Source organism: Lepisosteus oculatus, chromosome 2 (assembly GCF_040954835.1).
Source record: "Lepisosteus oculatus isolate fLepOcu1 chromosome 2, fLepOcu1.hap2, whole genome shotgun sequence".
In the NCBI taxonomy this organism is placed as follows: domain Eukaryota; kingdom Metazoa; phylum Chordata; class Actinopteri; order Semionotiformes; family Lepisosteidae; genus Lepisosteus; species Lepisosteus oculatus.
In genome coordinates this window covers 11,843,283-11,856,722 of record NC_090697.1, presented here as the reverse complement: position 1 = coordinate 11,856,722, position 13,440 = coordinate 11,843,283, and the positions used below count along the sequence as shown (strand labels likewise).

Sequence of the window (13,440 nt, the reverse complement as noted above, 5' to 3'; positions counted from 1 at the left end):
TTGTGTTGCGACAAAAGCCTCCGTAGTTGAGCACATGGCTCGAAAAAATGCCATAATAGTGGAGAGCTGTGATGCTCACGGCAGAGGTCTCCATCCTATAATTTACTGTATCTCCATGGTTACTTGACAGCTTGTAATTTACACAGTAAGACCTGCCGTCCGCCAGGTTCATTTACCCAATTCTGAATTCTGCAGAGCTGGCAACACATTTCAGTTAAACTTTCAGCGGGGTGAAGGTAGGTGTACCCCTCTTGACTCGGGCAAGCAGCGGGTACAAGGAGGGGTACACGTTGGACGGGACGCCAGTCCACCGTAGGGCACACACTAACAGCAAAGGTCAGTTTTCCCAGAAGCCGGTTAACCTACCGCTGACTGATTTTAAAAAAATAATAAATAATGTAGGATTTTGGGGTGTTATTTTTTCAAAAGAGTTTAGTTTTGTCTACTGTTAGGACTTGGTGAGGATTAGGTTAATCAAATATGTCTAAATCTGTTACATTATAAAATCTGAAGGGGGTGTTACTTTTTCACCACACTGTATACATGTAAAAGAGTTTTAATGGACCTGGGCGGATGTGGTTTATATAAATTACTAGAATGCCCTTAGAAAAATGCAAGTCTTGTATATATGTGTCAGGTAATGACAGCTCCAGATTTCTGCAGGAGCTGTCTCGTTTTTTTCGGTGCCAAAAGAGTTTTTAAGAGAGTGAGTGTTCCCCCATCCTGAATTATTTACATCTTCTCAACGAAAAAAAAATGAAGAGTTTTAAGATAAGCAAGAAAGTTTAGGATAAGCTTGTTTTTTAGTTCCCATTCATGCAGTTCTCCTCAGTGCTCATTGCGAAGAGGCCGCTGGATACATCTGGTGTTCCTTCTGCCCTTTTAGGATTTGTGTTGTTTGAATGGGTCATGGGCCTAACTGTGCTGGACTTATTCTAGGCACTCTGTGTGTCTTCATGGTTGACGATGGTTCTATTGGCGTGACGCTTCCAGCTTGTTGACGCCGGCCCTCTGCCACGCGAGACCTTCGCGCCAGCAAACGCCCCCTCGCCGTGCAGGATGTGCCATTCCTGTAGCCCGGTCGGTGAGGTCTTCGTCCTTTTCCAGGTGTCGGATTGCTCCGAGTCGGACAGCGCCCCGGGATCCGTGTTGAGCGGCTGGTCTGAGAGCGACGAGGTGGACACGGAGCTCGGCTCGGTCTCGGGGTGCAGGTCCCCAAGCTCCGGTAGGCGTTCCCCTGGCGACAACCGCTTCCCTTCGAGACGATCGCTCGGGTGCATCCCATGATGCACCCGTGTCCTCTGCTGTCCTCCAGGCCATGTGAGGCAGCCTCTCAGAAACAGGGTTAATATAGGTCTGATTCCTGCCCGCTTTCTCACTGGAGATTATGTTTCAGTTCACATATGAATCAGGCGGATTAAGTCCAATCGACAGGAGAGCTCAAGATGTGTCGGAAAAAGAAGCAAACGGTTCTATCTGATTTGTACAAACGTGCACGGAAATATTCCAGGATTCAGAGGAATCGGTTCTCCTTTTGTCTAGAGAGTAGAAAGTTTTCTGCGGATGTCTTTTTCTTTTCTCTTGAAGGGTAGGTGGGTCGTTTGCACACGTTTGTATAAACTCACTGGATCCGTGCTTGCTTGCATTTGGTGTAGGGTTGACCTGTTGAAAGTTTTTTCAAAGCTCTCAGTTTCAGAGATCTGGAACAGGAGTCTAAAGTCCTCAGTCATAGTGAGCCCCAAACCAGTTATTCTTATGGTTCAACCTGTAATATCTTTTGAAGAGGAGGGACACTTGTTTAAGCAATTAAACAGGGCAAGTCATTTTTTTCTGGAAGTGAATTGAGGTCTACCAGTAATCTCTAAAGTCCTAAATTGAACACACCAGCTATTTACATTTTTTCCAGGCCTTCAAAAAAACTGATGGTTTAATGTCTGCCCATAAATACTGCTTACCTGGTGCTCTCCAGGACCAGGATTGGCAACCCCCGATCTAGAGTCTCTGTTCAATATCCCTCGGATTGTTCTGATTCATGATGGATTCACAGGCCTGAAATTGAATGTGGTTCAAAAGTGTGTTTCTTCTTTTGAGCTACGCGCTCTGAAGAGGTACCTAGTTATTACCTGTTGCTTAACCATGTCCAGAATAGCAGCTCCCTGTACAAGTCTACACATTTCAGCCAGAGCTGCCGATTACTGATCACGGAGCGCCGCACTCAGCTCGATATCTAGATTTTCTAGGTCCATATGAATTGTTTAAAGCCTTAAGAACTAATTTAAGTTGTGAAATTGTCCACGTAAGTTAAGTTAGCAACGGTTATGTTATGTGACGGGTTTTCACGCAGATGAGCTGTCCTTTCCACTCACCTGCCACTAGAGGCCGCTAAAGAGAACCTCGAGCCCATGTAATTGGTTCATTTGAGTCTCGTCTCACTTTAGAGCCGTTTTATTATATTGTTTGCAATGGATATAATTGGGTAGAGTGCTCATCATTTTCGCAGGGGCTGAACTGGTGGGGTTTGTTTGTGTATAAAAGGGTGTGTCGGTAGAGCTCCAAACTCCGGTGAAAATGTGGTGAAATGAAAACCGACACGCACTGCCCACCCGGAACCAGAACGTCTCCCCGGTCTCATCCAAACCCCGTTTGTGTGGGTGTGCAAGTGCGTGGTTTTTTTTTTCCCCCCACATCTGATTTCGGCCAACCGCTTTGCGCGGTGCCCGGCGCCGTCTCGGCGGGGGTAGCTGAGTGCGGTGCGGTTGTGTGTTCCAGCGGTGTCCAGCGACGTGGCCTCGGTGTGCTCGGGCTCCCTGGACGGAGGGCAGTACAGATCGAAGGCCCGGCGCTGCGGGATGCTGATGAGCCTGCCCATGACGCTGGCCTTCTGCCACCTGTCCCTGCTGTGGCTGAGGGAGCCACTGGCGCTGGCCGACCTCCTCAGGTCAGACCGCCCCCGGGCGCGCTCTTCTGGGGGGGGCAAAGGGTCCGCTCTCAGCCCGTTACCGGGGGCAGATAGTAATGTCGGCAGAGAGAGACAGGAAGGCAGATGTGTCAAAAATACTGCCGGGTCATGCCCTGCCTGCATACGCGAAGGCGACAGCTGGTACACCTTCAGAACATCCTACTGCAGGGCTGCAAGGAGTCACGGCGCAAGTTGACTGAAGGTTTGAGACGAGTTAATGTGTGACAAAAAAAAACATGCCATTTCTGGAGAACACTGGAAGACGACGCACAAGGTTCACCTCCTCACAGTGGCCTGAATGGAGCGCATTGTGAACAGACCACCTGCTGTAGTAGACCTTTCAGCAATAAGGGGGCTGAGGTAACATCATGAGGAACAACCATAAAGGAAAACGTTTTCTCTGATTCCAATACATTAGTGATGGTCGCTTATAAATGTACCTGGATTATAGACCTCTCTAACACTGCTGGAATTCAGGACACTGCGGGGGGTGCACCTTGTGTGTCATTTTCCAGGATCCCCCAGAGATAGCGTTGATTGTCACTAATTAAACCTTCACTCAACTGCACCGTGACTTCTTGTTTCAGCGCAGTAGCATCGTGCAGAGATGGGCATCAAGGGTGTGTGTGTCACTTAATGTCGCCCAACAGCTGCGTTTTAAACACGTACAAACACTGCAGAGTTTTGTGATGACCATCTTCTGGAAAGTCTTTAATTCTGAAAAAACGATGCATGTTGCGCAAGGGTAATTACATTTCTGTTGAGGGTCCATTGTCGTTATTGTTAAACTCCTCTGATTTAGTGTAAACTAATGTTGTTAATTAAGCAGTGTAGATTCAAGGGCTGTCTTCCAGGACAGTTGTGCTTCTGTCTTCGTTACTGTTTTCTTATTTATCTTGTTTTGGGTTAGTTTAGGGGTGTAAGAAACAATACCTTCGATTTGGGTTTTTTAAAAAAAACAAGACTTTTCATCCACCTCTTCCTAAACATTAATTTGCTTTAGAAAAAACCTTTCTAATATGTGCTTACTGCAACTTCAGGTCCACACATGGTAAATCGTTCATCGTTCTTGATGTCTCCCTTGCATTTCTGTGGCTCCACCGCTAAAATCTTTCTGATTGCTTTCAGAAAGGAGGTGCACTTCAGCTTTTGAAAGTAACACTGCTGTGCTCTGCAGGTTTGTGGCAGCGGGACTCATTCCATACGTGAATGTCTATCAGATCCTCCCGGAAGAGATGAGACTGTTCGGCCAGGACCTGCATATATTTCGGACGGAGGTAGGAATACTTGAGGCCGACTCAGATAAGCCAAACGTTGGTGCCCAAGTGCTTTCGGTGGCTTTGTTGAAACGTCAAGGAGGTGATGAATTAAGCCCACAGGTTCTCGAGCTCTCAGGCTGTTCATTGTGCTGCTTTCTTGGCTTGTGGTCAATTACAAACCACACTGTGGTTTTGGGTTACCCAACCCAAAGTGTCTGAGCAGCGGTTAATCAGCAGGGCTTAAACGAGTGTACAGCATGCTTACCCCTTTGTTGCTAGCCTTAACAAGATTAGCAGCCCTTCGCTTTGATTCTGCTACGCTAATGGGAGCCACACCATCCTGTGTTTTTCCCATTGGCTGTCTCCAGCGAGTGACAGGCCTCTCATAGGTTTCACAGTGTAGAAACATCTTCACCACAGTTTGTGACCTTCCTGCTGGACAACTAGAGCTTGCACTGTGCTGTATGAAGTGTTATGTCATTTTTAAGTCATAATTGCTCATTGTAAACAAGCTCTGCATTATGCTTTTGGCCACAGATTCACATAGGCCTTGCTTGACTAATTCTGCTTATTTTTTGCTCTTGTCTGAGTCCCTTGCGGTTTTTGTTGTAGATTTACATGCGAGCCAGCCCTGGTCAGCAGTGAAGTGTTTCAGGGACAAGAAATTTTTGGTTTTCTCACAAAAATTTAAATGTTCGGGAGCTCTGATTTTCTTTACACTTTGCTAAGATTGAAAATATTTTCAGTGTTGGGCTTTAAATTTATTGAATGTGCATTTTTTCCAAAGTTATGTAAAGCTAAGCATCTTCAGTACCTTATAGGAACACAGTGGTGAGCAAGAGGATGTTAATTCATTTCTGTCCCTTTCTTTGCTCGGTCATTGTTTTTGGTATTCATCCCTGGCTTCAGTGATTTTTTGTAAACTTTTTTTTTTTGCTTGGGTCTCTGCTGTTGAAATGTTTAAAAAACGATTCTAACGTGTGGTTGCATCCGTTTCCTGTTTTAAGATGTGAAAACGTATCTTCGGCTAGGAATCAGAGGTGCGCACTGGCATGGTGCAGTAAGTAGGTTAGACTTTAGGTGCTGCAGTGGGCTCATCTGCCGGCCAACGTTACAGCATTTAGTTGACTATAAGAGAACTTTTAACAGGCACAAAAACCTGGATGCCATTTATCTTCGCGGTTTTGTAAAAAAGTTGGCATCCAATAATGAAGCAAGGCAGGGGATGTTGGGTGTTTCTCCAAGTAGTTAAGACCACCTGAATGCAGCTGTCCACCTCTGTGGCCGGGTGGGCTGTGCATGGCGATTGTTCACATGCGGTGTGGTCGCGTCCACCTGAGAGCGTGGGCAGCCATGTGCAGCCCACACCTCTCCTCCACCTGACTGTAGCAGATGTGTTGCTCCCAAACACTCAGAAGATAACCAGACTTATTCCAGGCTGGAAGGGAATGTTGCTCCGCTGATAAAGATTCACGGGGTGGGGGGGGGCTTGCTTTAGGTCTTCGGATTAATTCAGAATGGAAGGTATGGACCAGGCCGACTGGGGGAACTTCTCCAAGATCAGGCCCCTCCCAGGGGCCAAAATGGAAATGATGTTTGGGGCCACTTGAGACGCTCATTTACACAGAGGGTTGTGGGAGTTTTGGAACCACCTTAAGGGGCCCTGTAGTTGGATCTCCAGTTGAGGTCCTGTAAGAATGGAATTGATGGATCGCTTAGAACTTCAGGTTGCTAGAGACCAAGCGTGAAGGGGGTGTTGAAAAGCCCAGTCTTGTTTGTAACCCTCATCCCACCCTTTGGATGAGATGTAAAACCGAGGTCCTGGCTCTCTGTGGTCATTAAAAATCCCAGGGCTCTTCTCGAAAAGAGTAGGGGTGTAACCCCGGTGTCCTGGCCAACTTTCCCCCTGGGCTTTACCAATCATGGCCTCCTAATAATCCCCATCTCTGAACTGGCTTCATCACTCTGTTCTCCTCCCCACTGAGAGCTGGTGTGTGGTGAGTGTACTGGTGCACTATGGCTGCCGTCGCATCATCCAGGTGGGGCTGCACACTGGTGGTGGAGGAGAGTCCCCATTACCTGAAAAGCGCTTTGAGTGGAATGTCCAGGAAAGCGCTATATAAGTGTAAGAAATTATTAATTATTATTATTATCTTCCGAAATGGCTTCAGACCTCCTGCACCAAGAAACCGGCTGACCTTTTGCTGTGGTAGACTTGTCTATATCCCATTAAGAACATGAGGGCATCGGTAGGGCTCTGAAGAAGAGGAGCCATTCGGCTCAGGTAGACCCTTTGGTAGTAGCGAATTGACTCCAAGGATCTCATCCAGCTGTTTCTTGAAAAAGCCAGGGTATCGGTTTCAGCCATATGATTTGGTAGCAGCTTTCTAACTCCCACCTAATGTTCAGCGAATCGACGAGCAGATGAGAAATGGTTCCAGTGTGCAGCCACAACCTTTGGGGTGTAAATGTAGCTGGGGAAAGGAGAAATCAAAAGGTTTTTTTTTTATCAACCCACTTAATTTTCCCAATAGTTTCCCAATTTTGGCATAGCCTGGAAATAGTAGTAAAGATGGAGATTCTGTTTCAGGAACAGAAAGGGCACGTCATCGTTTGTTTTTTCTGCCTGTGACCTGGCGGTATTTTTGTACAATGTTTTCAGGAAAAAAAAATTCCAAGAAGAGCTAGATGGCATGACAAACAGACACTGAAGCAACAACATTAATGCACATAACATATTCTGGACAGTAAGGAGAAGGTAAACGTAGACGATTACATGCAACTTATTTAACTTTGAATTAGGGCCATCCTTCTGTGTATGCAAAACATGCTCTTTAAATATTTGCGGTGGAAACAAAAACCCATTTGCATGGTCTTAAATGAAACCCCTGAGGCGTTTGTGTTTACAGATGAAGGGCTCAGCCTCTGCTGAAGTCATGTGCTCGGTGTTGCAGTTAACTCTGGAGAAACCACACTTCACTGTTTGTTCCCGCAGTTTTTAAGACGTTCTTGTGATCTGAAAATGCACAGAAGAGTGCAACGCTTCAAAGTGCATTCTAACTGCTATTGCAATGCGGCGATTACATTTTGTCCCAGTGTATTTGCTTTGTGTGCTGGTTTAGTTAAGAAATATGTTATTCCTGTCCGGTTTCGCTTTGTTTCGAAATACTGAGGGTGAGGTTTGTAAATTATATCCATGGCTGCTTTAGGAACCAAGCTAAAATTGTGTCCACTGTTGAATCAATGTAGGACGTGCGTTTAGTTCGAGTTATATCGCTGTACATAGAGAAGCTGTTGCGTCTCATGCGGAACCTGCACGGGAGGATCATTTCTGCGGGGCCTTGTGCCAACGTTTTCCTTTTATTCACTATGTGCCGTTTTAGTGCAAATTCTAAGAACCTGTTATTTCTCATTTAAGGCGTGGTTATGTGTCACTGTCTGTAGCTCTCAATTATACGTGCAGGGCCAGGAGGGACCGAATGAAATCTTTGTGCAAACCCACACAATTTTCTTTTTTATTGCTCTTTCTAGATGAAGCGATAACCTAACTTTAAAAAGTATACTGCTTCAGCTCATCATGGAGGAGGGGGGGAACACACATACTGTACAGCCGGACCTGCTGCTGCAGGAGTAGTGTGACAAGAGGGATGCGGTTTTGGTTCTGGTGTTTGTTTGTGAGGTTATATACAAATTCGGTGCTAGATTCCCAGGAGCTGACAGGAAGAGGGGAGAGTGGGTCCCTGGATACACTTCCTCTAGGACAGTAAGTTCCAGGAGGTCAGGCCGTCTTGAAGTGCTCCAAAGCCAGAAAGATCTAGTTATTAAAACGACAGGAGCTGTTTATACTGATAATTGTCACTGAGCGCTTTGGGCTCATCACCCGGCTTGTGTGGCGGAGACGGGTTTCGCTCGGGTCAGCGTCTGGTCGTTCCCCGTTCGGTCGCCATCTCGCGGGTTTTAATGGGCCCTCGTGGTAATGTTAGTGTAATGAGCCTGGTTGTGGGCATGAGTGGAGGGTGAATAGCCTATCATACAGCTCAAAGTCCCCACCCTTGTGCTCTTACCCCTCCATTTCTACATCAATAACCCCCCCCCCCCCCCGCCCTCTGTCCACAGCAAGAGTTTTCCGTGAGGGTGAGGCGGGGAGGAAGAATTGAGACTGGAAAGCCCAGCTCTACCACTAAAATATCAGGAAAAACAGGATCATTTCCCATTCCCCGTCAGATGACCTTCTTTCCAGTAGTCATGTGAACGTACTCTGCTGAAGCTACTCTGTTGTAGTTATTCGCTCTTTATTAGTTATTAGTTCTTTCTGGATAGCGCTGTCTTGCGTGGCGTTTTCCCACATCTTGTGAAAAGCTGGGGCTTTTCAAAGTGGCCTAGAAGAGTATATGGACCTTTTGTCACATTTTGGCTACAGACTGAGAGAAGGAGGCATCGGTGTTGAGCTTGGTAACAAACGTTTTTTGAATTTTAAAAATCTCTGCAACCTTATACCGGTCATTTATACCGGTCAAGCAACACACCTGCTGGACATGCTGGAATTTTTCTTTCTTAACAGTTATGTGACACTTTTTTTAAATTAATTAATTAATTATCTGCAACCCTGCATTGGGAGTTGTTGTATATCTGAAACTAATTTCTTTTTTATGAATAAAAACATTGTACAGCCATAACATGAGCAACGTTTACCAAATTCCAGCATACGAAGCGATAGGTTTTTTTAACAGGCCAACTTGAATCGGGAAGGACGCCGGGCCAAAGTTGGCCCACGCTGGAGAGCGCCAGACTCCGCCCAGCGCCTCCCTCTTGTGGCAGAAGGAGGCGCCGCTGGGGGGGGGGGCTGGGCGCGTGTGTGCAGAGGGGCGCGGGCGCGCGGGAGTGCCTCGCGCCCAGGCCTCTTGCTCTCGTCTCCCGGGCCGAGACGTGACGCCGCGAGCCGTCCGCTCGCGAGGGCTCCTCCTTGACTTCCCGCTGGCCGCGGGCGGTTTTCCGGGTGAGGTGGGCGGCACCAATCGGTTCTTCTTTGAGAAGCGCGAGGGCAGCGGGCACCTCTGTGTACTGCGCCGCGTTCGGTTGTCTGCCCCCAGCGGTTAGGAGAACGGGCACCTTGTAGGCCGCCCCAGGCCACCCTTTTCACACCAGGCGCGACTGCCGTCTCGCTTCGTTCCAAGGTCAGTCCTTTCACCCGACCTGGTGGGGGGGGGGCCATACAGCGAGGGCTATTGACAGATTCTGCGCTTGTCAGCCGGTGGCGTTTATTATTTCAGGTCGGGGCGAGGGGGGGGGGTTAATGCCAAGCGCTGGAAAAAAAAAAGAAGACAGTTTCTCTTGGAGTTCAAAGAAAACAAATAAGCCTTATTTAGTATGTCATCCCGGTCTTTTGTTGGCGTAACTGGAGACGCGCAAGCAGAAAAACAGTCTCTGCCTCCCCCCCACCTCCTCCTCCTGAGCCAACTCCACGTTTCCACACTTCACTCCTCAACGGAGGTCACCTTGAGTATCGTCTGAAACCTGCAGACCTGGGGGGGAGGGAGGGTGGTCTCTGGGTTTTTTTTAAGAAAAAGATGTCTTGCCCCAGGTACTACAGAAACGGACCTCGATAGTATAAACTCCTGAAAATTCTCAGCAGCTTCACAAGAAGTGCAGGGTCTCGGAGACCTCGGCCCACCGGAATCCAGGCGTCTGCGGCCTGACGGAAGACGGGCAGGGACCCCCCCCTGTGTGACCGTCCTTCACGGGTTGTGCCAGTCTCCCTCCCTGCTCCGCCTCTCTCGTTCTCCGATGCGCTGCGCCCACGCGAGGCGAGTGGCGGCACAGGAACACATTGCTTGTGAGCGCCGTTCTGGTTCCCACTGAATGACTGTAATCGGCTCGCCCGAGCGGTGTTGTGCAACAGAAACTCGTGCTTGTTCCTACTCGCCCCTCGATCATCGCCATTCCGGTTTGTCCCCTCGCCTGCTGGCGCTCCCGCCTGTTGTGCCTCAGTGGCGGTAACCGGGCTTGGAGATAATCGCGCTCTTGTGTGCCTGCCTGTCAGGATTTTTTCGTTGATTGACGGTGCAGCCTTACTTGGCTGATGTTAACATGTGTACCAGCGGTGTAAATGCACCCATTTATAGCGACAACCCCATAGGTTGAATTAATTTGGGTGCTGTGCCTTGCTCAAGGGTACAACCGCAGTGTCTCACTTAAGGATTTTTATTCACCCACATTCAGCAGCCATGTCACCCTGCAGCTCACAACTGGCAGGTCCACTGAATCTCAGCAGGTGTGAGCCTGGTTCGTATCTGTATGGGAGACTCCTGGGCAAAACTAAGGTTGCTGCTGGAAGTGGGGCCTGTAGGGGGCGCTCACCCTGCGGTCTATGTGGGTCCTAATGCCCCAGTATAGTGACGGGGACACTGTGCTGTAAAGAAGATGCCATCCTTTGGATGAGATGTAAAATTGAGGTCCTGACTCTCTGTGGTCATTAAAAATTCCAGGGTGTTTCTTGAAAAGAACAGAGATGTAACCCCGGAGTCCTGGCCATATTTCCCCCTGGCCTTTACCAATCATGGCCTCCTAATAATCCCCATCTCTGAACTGGCCTCATCACTCTGTTCTCCTCCCCACTGAGAGCTGGTGTGTGGGGAGTCCCCATTACCTGTAAAGTGCTTTGAGTGGAGTGTCCAGGAAAGCGCTATATAAGTGTAGGAATTATTATTATTGTTGTTGTTGTTGTTCTTTATTTCCTGTTGCATTTCACATCTCCTTGGCCAGCTTTTGGCTTTTGTTGGAGTTTGGAAGTTGTTTCTTCCTATAATTTCCAGCTGATGTCCATTTTTGCTGTTGGTAAGAGACGTGGGAGCCACACCGTGAAGGAATTTTGAAAATTAGTTTGAGCCTTTTTGAAATGACGCTCCTTTGCATAAACCTGTCAACACCTGGTGTTGAATCCAAAATAATCCTGAAAAGATGCTGACATGAAGGTCACGGAGCTTCGTGTTCTGGTGCAAGAACTGCATTTGGAGGCACCTGCTGATATAATAGTGCTGCTTCCCTCTGTTAGTATTCCTGCAGACTTGCATTGGCCTTTCTGCCCATCTAACGATCCAGAAACATTTCTTTTTCTAATGACAGGTGCCGATAACACTAGGTGCCACTTACAAGCAGTCCCGATAAAGACGACTTCTATGTATTTACACCCTTTTCCTTTATTACGCAAATCTCGTGGGCTTTGTCAAAGTCCATGTTTTATGTAGTGATTTCCAAACACAGTGGCTCATCAAGGCAGGGCTCATCGTAGGTTCCATGGCGATAAATGGACAGAGAGCACAAGACTCTCCCCATTACTGGGGCCCCTGTCCACCACAGAGCGTACCCCCATTGGTGCAGCTGGGAGCACTGGGGCAATCGGGGTGAAGCACCTCTTATCAAGGGCACAACAGCAGCGTCTGCAGCTGAGACTTGAACCTTCAACCCAACAGCCATACGCCCAGAGACCTACCCCCGGCGCCGCTCCTTTTTATGTCAAGAAAAGGTTTGAGATGAGCTGTCGTGTGCGACCCCTGTACAGTGAAAGGAGTGACGCTCTTTCTCGTGTGTTCTGGCCTGCAGTCCATCCCTTCACATAAGAGCGTTCAGAAGGAGGCGCACCGCGTGGCAGTGTTCCTGGATCTGCCGTGCTTTCCACCAATCACAGAGGACTGCTTCCTGCATCCCAGCGTGCTTTGCATCAAGTACCTCATGGAGGCCAACTTACCAGGTGAATGACGAAAGACGGTGCGCTTGAGCCCTTCGGCGACCCTGCCGCAGCGCCCTGCGGTGGGTCGGACTTCTCGATGGTCGGTGGAATAAAACAATCCGAGGCGCTGCTTCTGTCGGGGCGCACAGGCCTGCCCGCTTCAGCCTGCCTCCAAAATGTGTCTTTTAATGTGAGGCTTGAGGCTTTCAGGTGGAAGCAGAAGAAACGTTTTGAGATCTGTATCAAAGTCAGGACTATCTTATAATATCAGACTGATATCAGAATGTGTTGTTATGTTTTGCGCTGTAACTGCTGTAATAGCAGGGAGTTGTAAAGCCGCGCTAAGTTTTGTTTTTTGTTTTCTCTTTGCGTTCTTGGAAGATGAGCTCCACAGCTGGGTCTGCCGGGTGATCAGCCACACTGGCATGGGCAAGGAGGCCTTCCTGACCTATGACCCCTTGCATAAAAAAACACAGCCCCTCAACTACGACATCCAAGCTGCGGCCCTGATCATCGTGACTTTAAAGCTGCTTTTTAAGCTGGATGACAAGATGGAGTGGTAAGTTCGCAATAATGATCGGGCTGCTCGTGTTCACAGACAGGGTGGAAGGTACTATCATCGTTATCGGTGGAAGATCAAATCGAGTGTTTGACCGATTCGCCCCGTGGGCAAATTACGAATTAACAAGGAAGTAAAAGCGAGGTGGCGTCCAGCAGGACTGCAGAGGTGAAGAGAGACTTTCATTTAATTTCAGCCTCTAATTTGAGAAGGCTTTTTGTGTACGGCTTTGAATATGCCCTCCAGCCACTCTTAATATAAAATTAAGTAAAACTGTGAGCTAACTGTTGAGGGAAAGATTTGCATAGGCCTGGGTTGCACAGAACTCTTCATTTCCATGTGCTTGATTGCTATCTGGTTCGCACGCCTCAGAGGAACCAAGAGATGGTTTCGTAAATCATCCACCATGAGCCTCGCGCCTTCTCACACGAAGTGACGTCTCTTAACCTAGCTGGCATTATTTAACGTTTATCTTTCTGATTTTGAACTTGCGTTTGGTCTCTTTTTTTTTCAGGATTTTGTCTAACAAAGCCCAGGCGGCAAACACGATAAACACAGGTAAAGAACTTTGTGTAGACCTCAATGGTTCCGGTTTGCCCTTTAAAGTGTACGCTGTTGATTTTCCAGAGAGTTTCACCCCAGGGCTGGAGCAGTGAGCAGGTTGTTTAATAATAATAATAATAAAAAAAAACCTTTTATTTATAAAGCACCTGTGCAAACTCGAGGACGCTGTATATAGTGCTAAAGAAGAAAAATGCAATGAAAGTTAAAAAAAAATAAACGAACGTGCAGGATAAACTGTAAGGCAGTCAAGTATAGGCTGTAGTAAGAAGGTGAGTTGTAAGTTTAGTCTTGAAAAGAGTGTTCCTGGAGGTGCTTGCAGTATGTATTTGGCTGGTCCTCAGGAGTTACTGCTGTACAGACGTAGATGGGTATA

At 47.8% G+C, this 13,440-nt stretch overlaps 1 protein-coding gene across 1 annotated transcript in view; it reads left to right on the top strand.

Moving 5' to 3' along the window:
- Positions 1-13,440, top strand: part of taf1b (TATA box binding protein (Tbp)-associated factor, RNA polymerase I, B) — a 40,044-nt gene that overhangs the window by 5,532 nt on the left and 21,072 nt on the right. The window contains exons 6-11 of the mRNA XM_069197226.1: positions 1,108-1,225; positions 2,770-2,938; positions 4,137-4,236; positions 11,818-11,965; positions 12,326-12,503; positions 13,018-13,061. Of these exons, the coding sequence (XP_069053327.1) occupies positions 1,108-1,225; positions 2,770-2,938; positions 4,137-4,236; positions 11,818-11,965; positions 12,326-12,503; positions 13,018-13,061 (757 nt within the window). The remainder of the gene's footprint in view (positions 1-1,107; positions 1,226-2,769; positions 2,939-4,136; positions 4,237-11,817; positions 11,966-12,325; positions 12,504-13,017; positions 13,062-13,440) is intronic.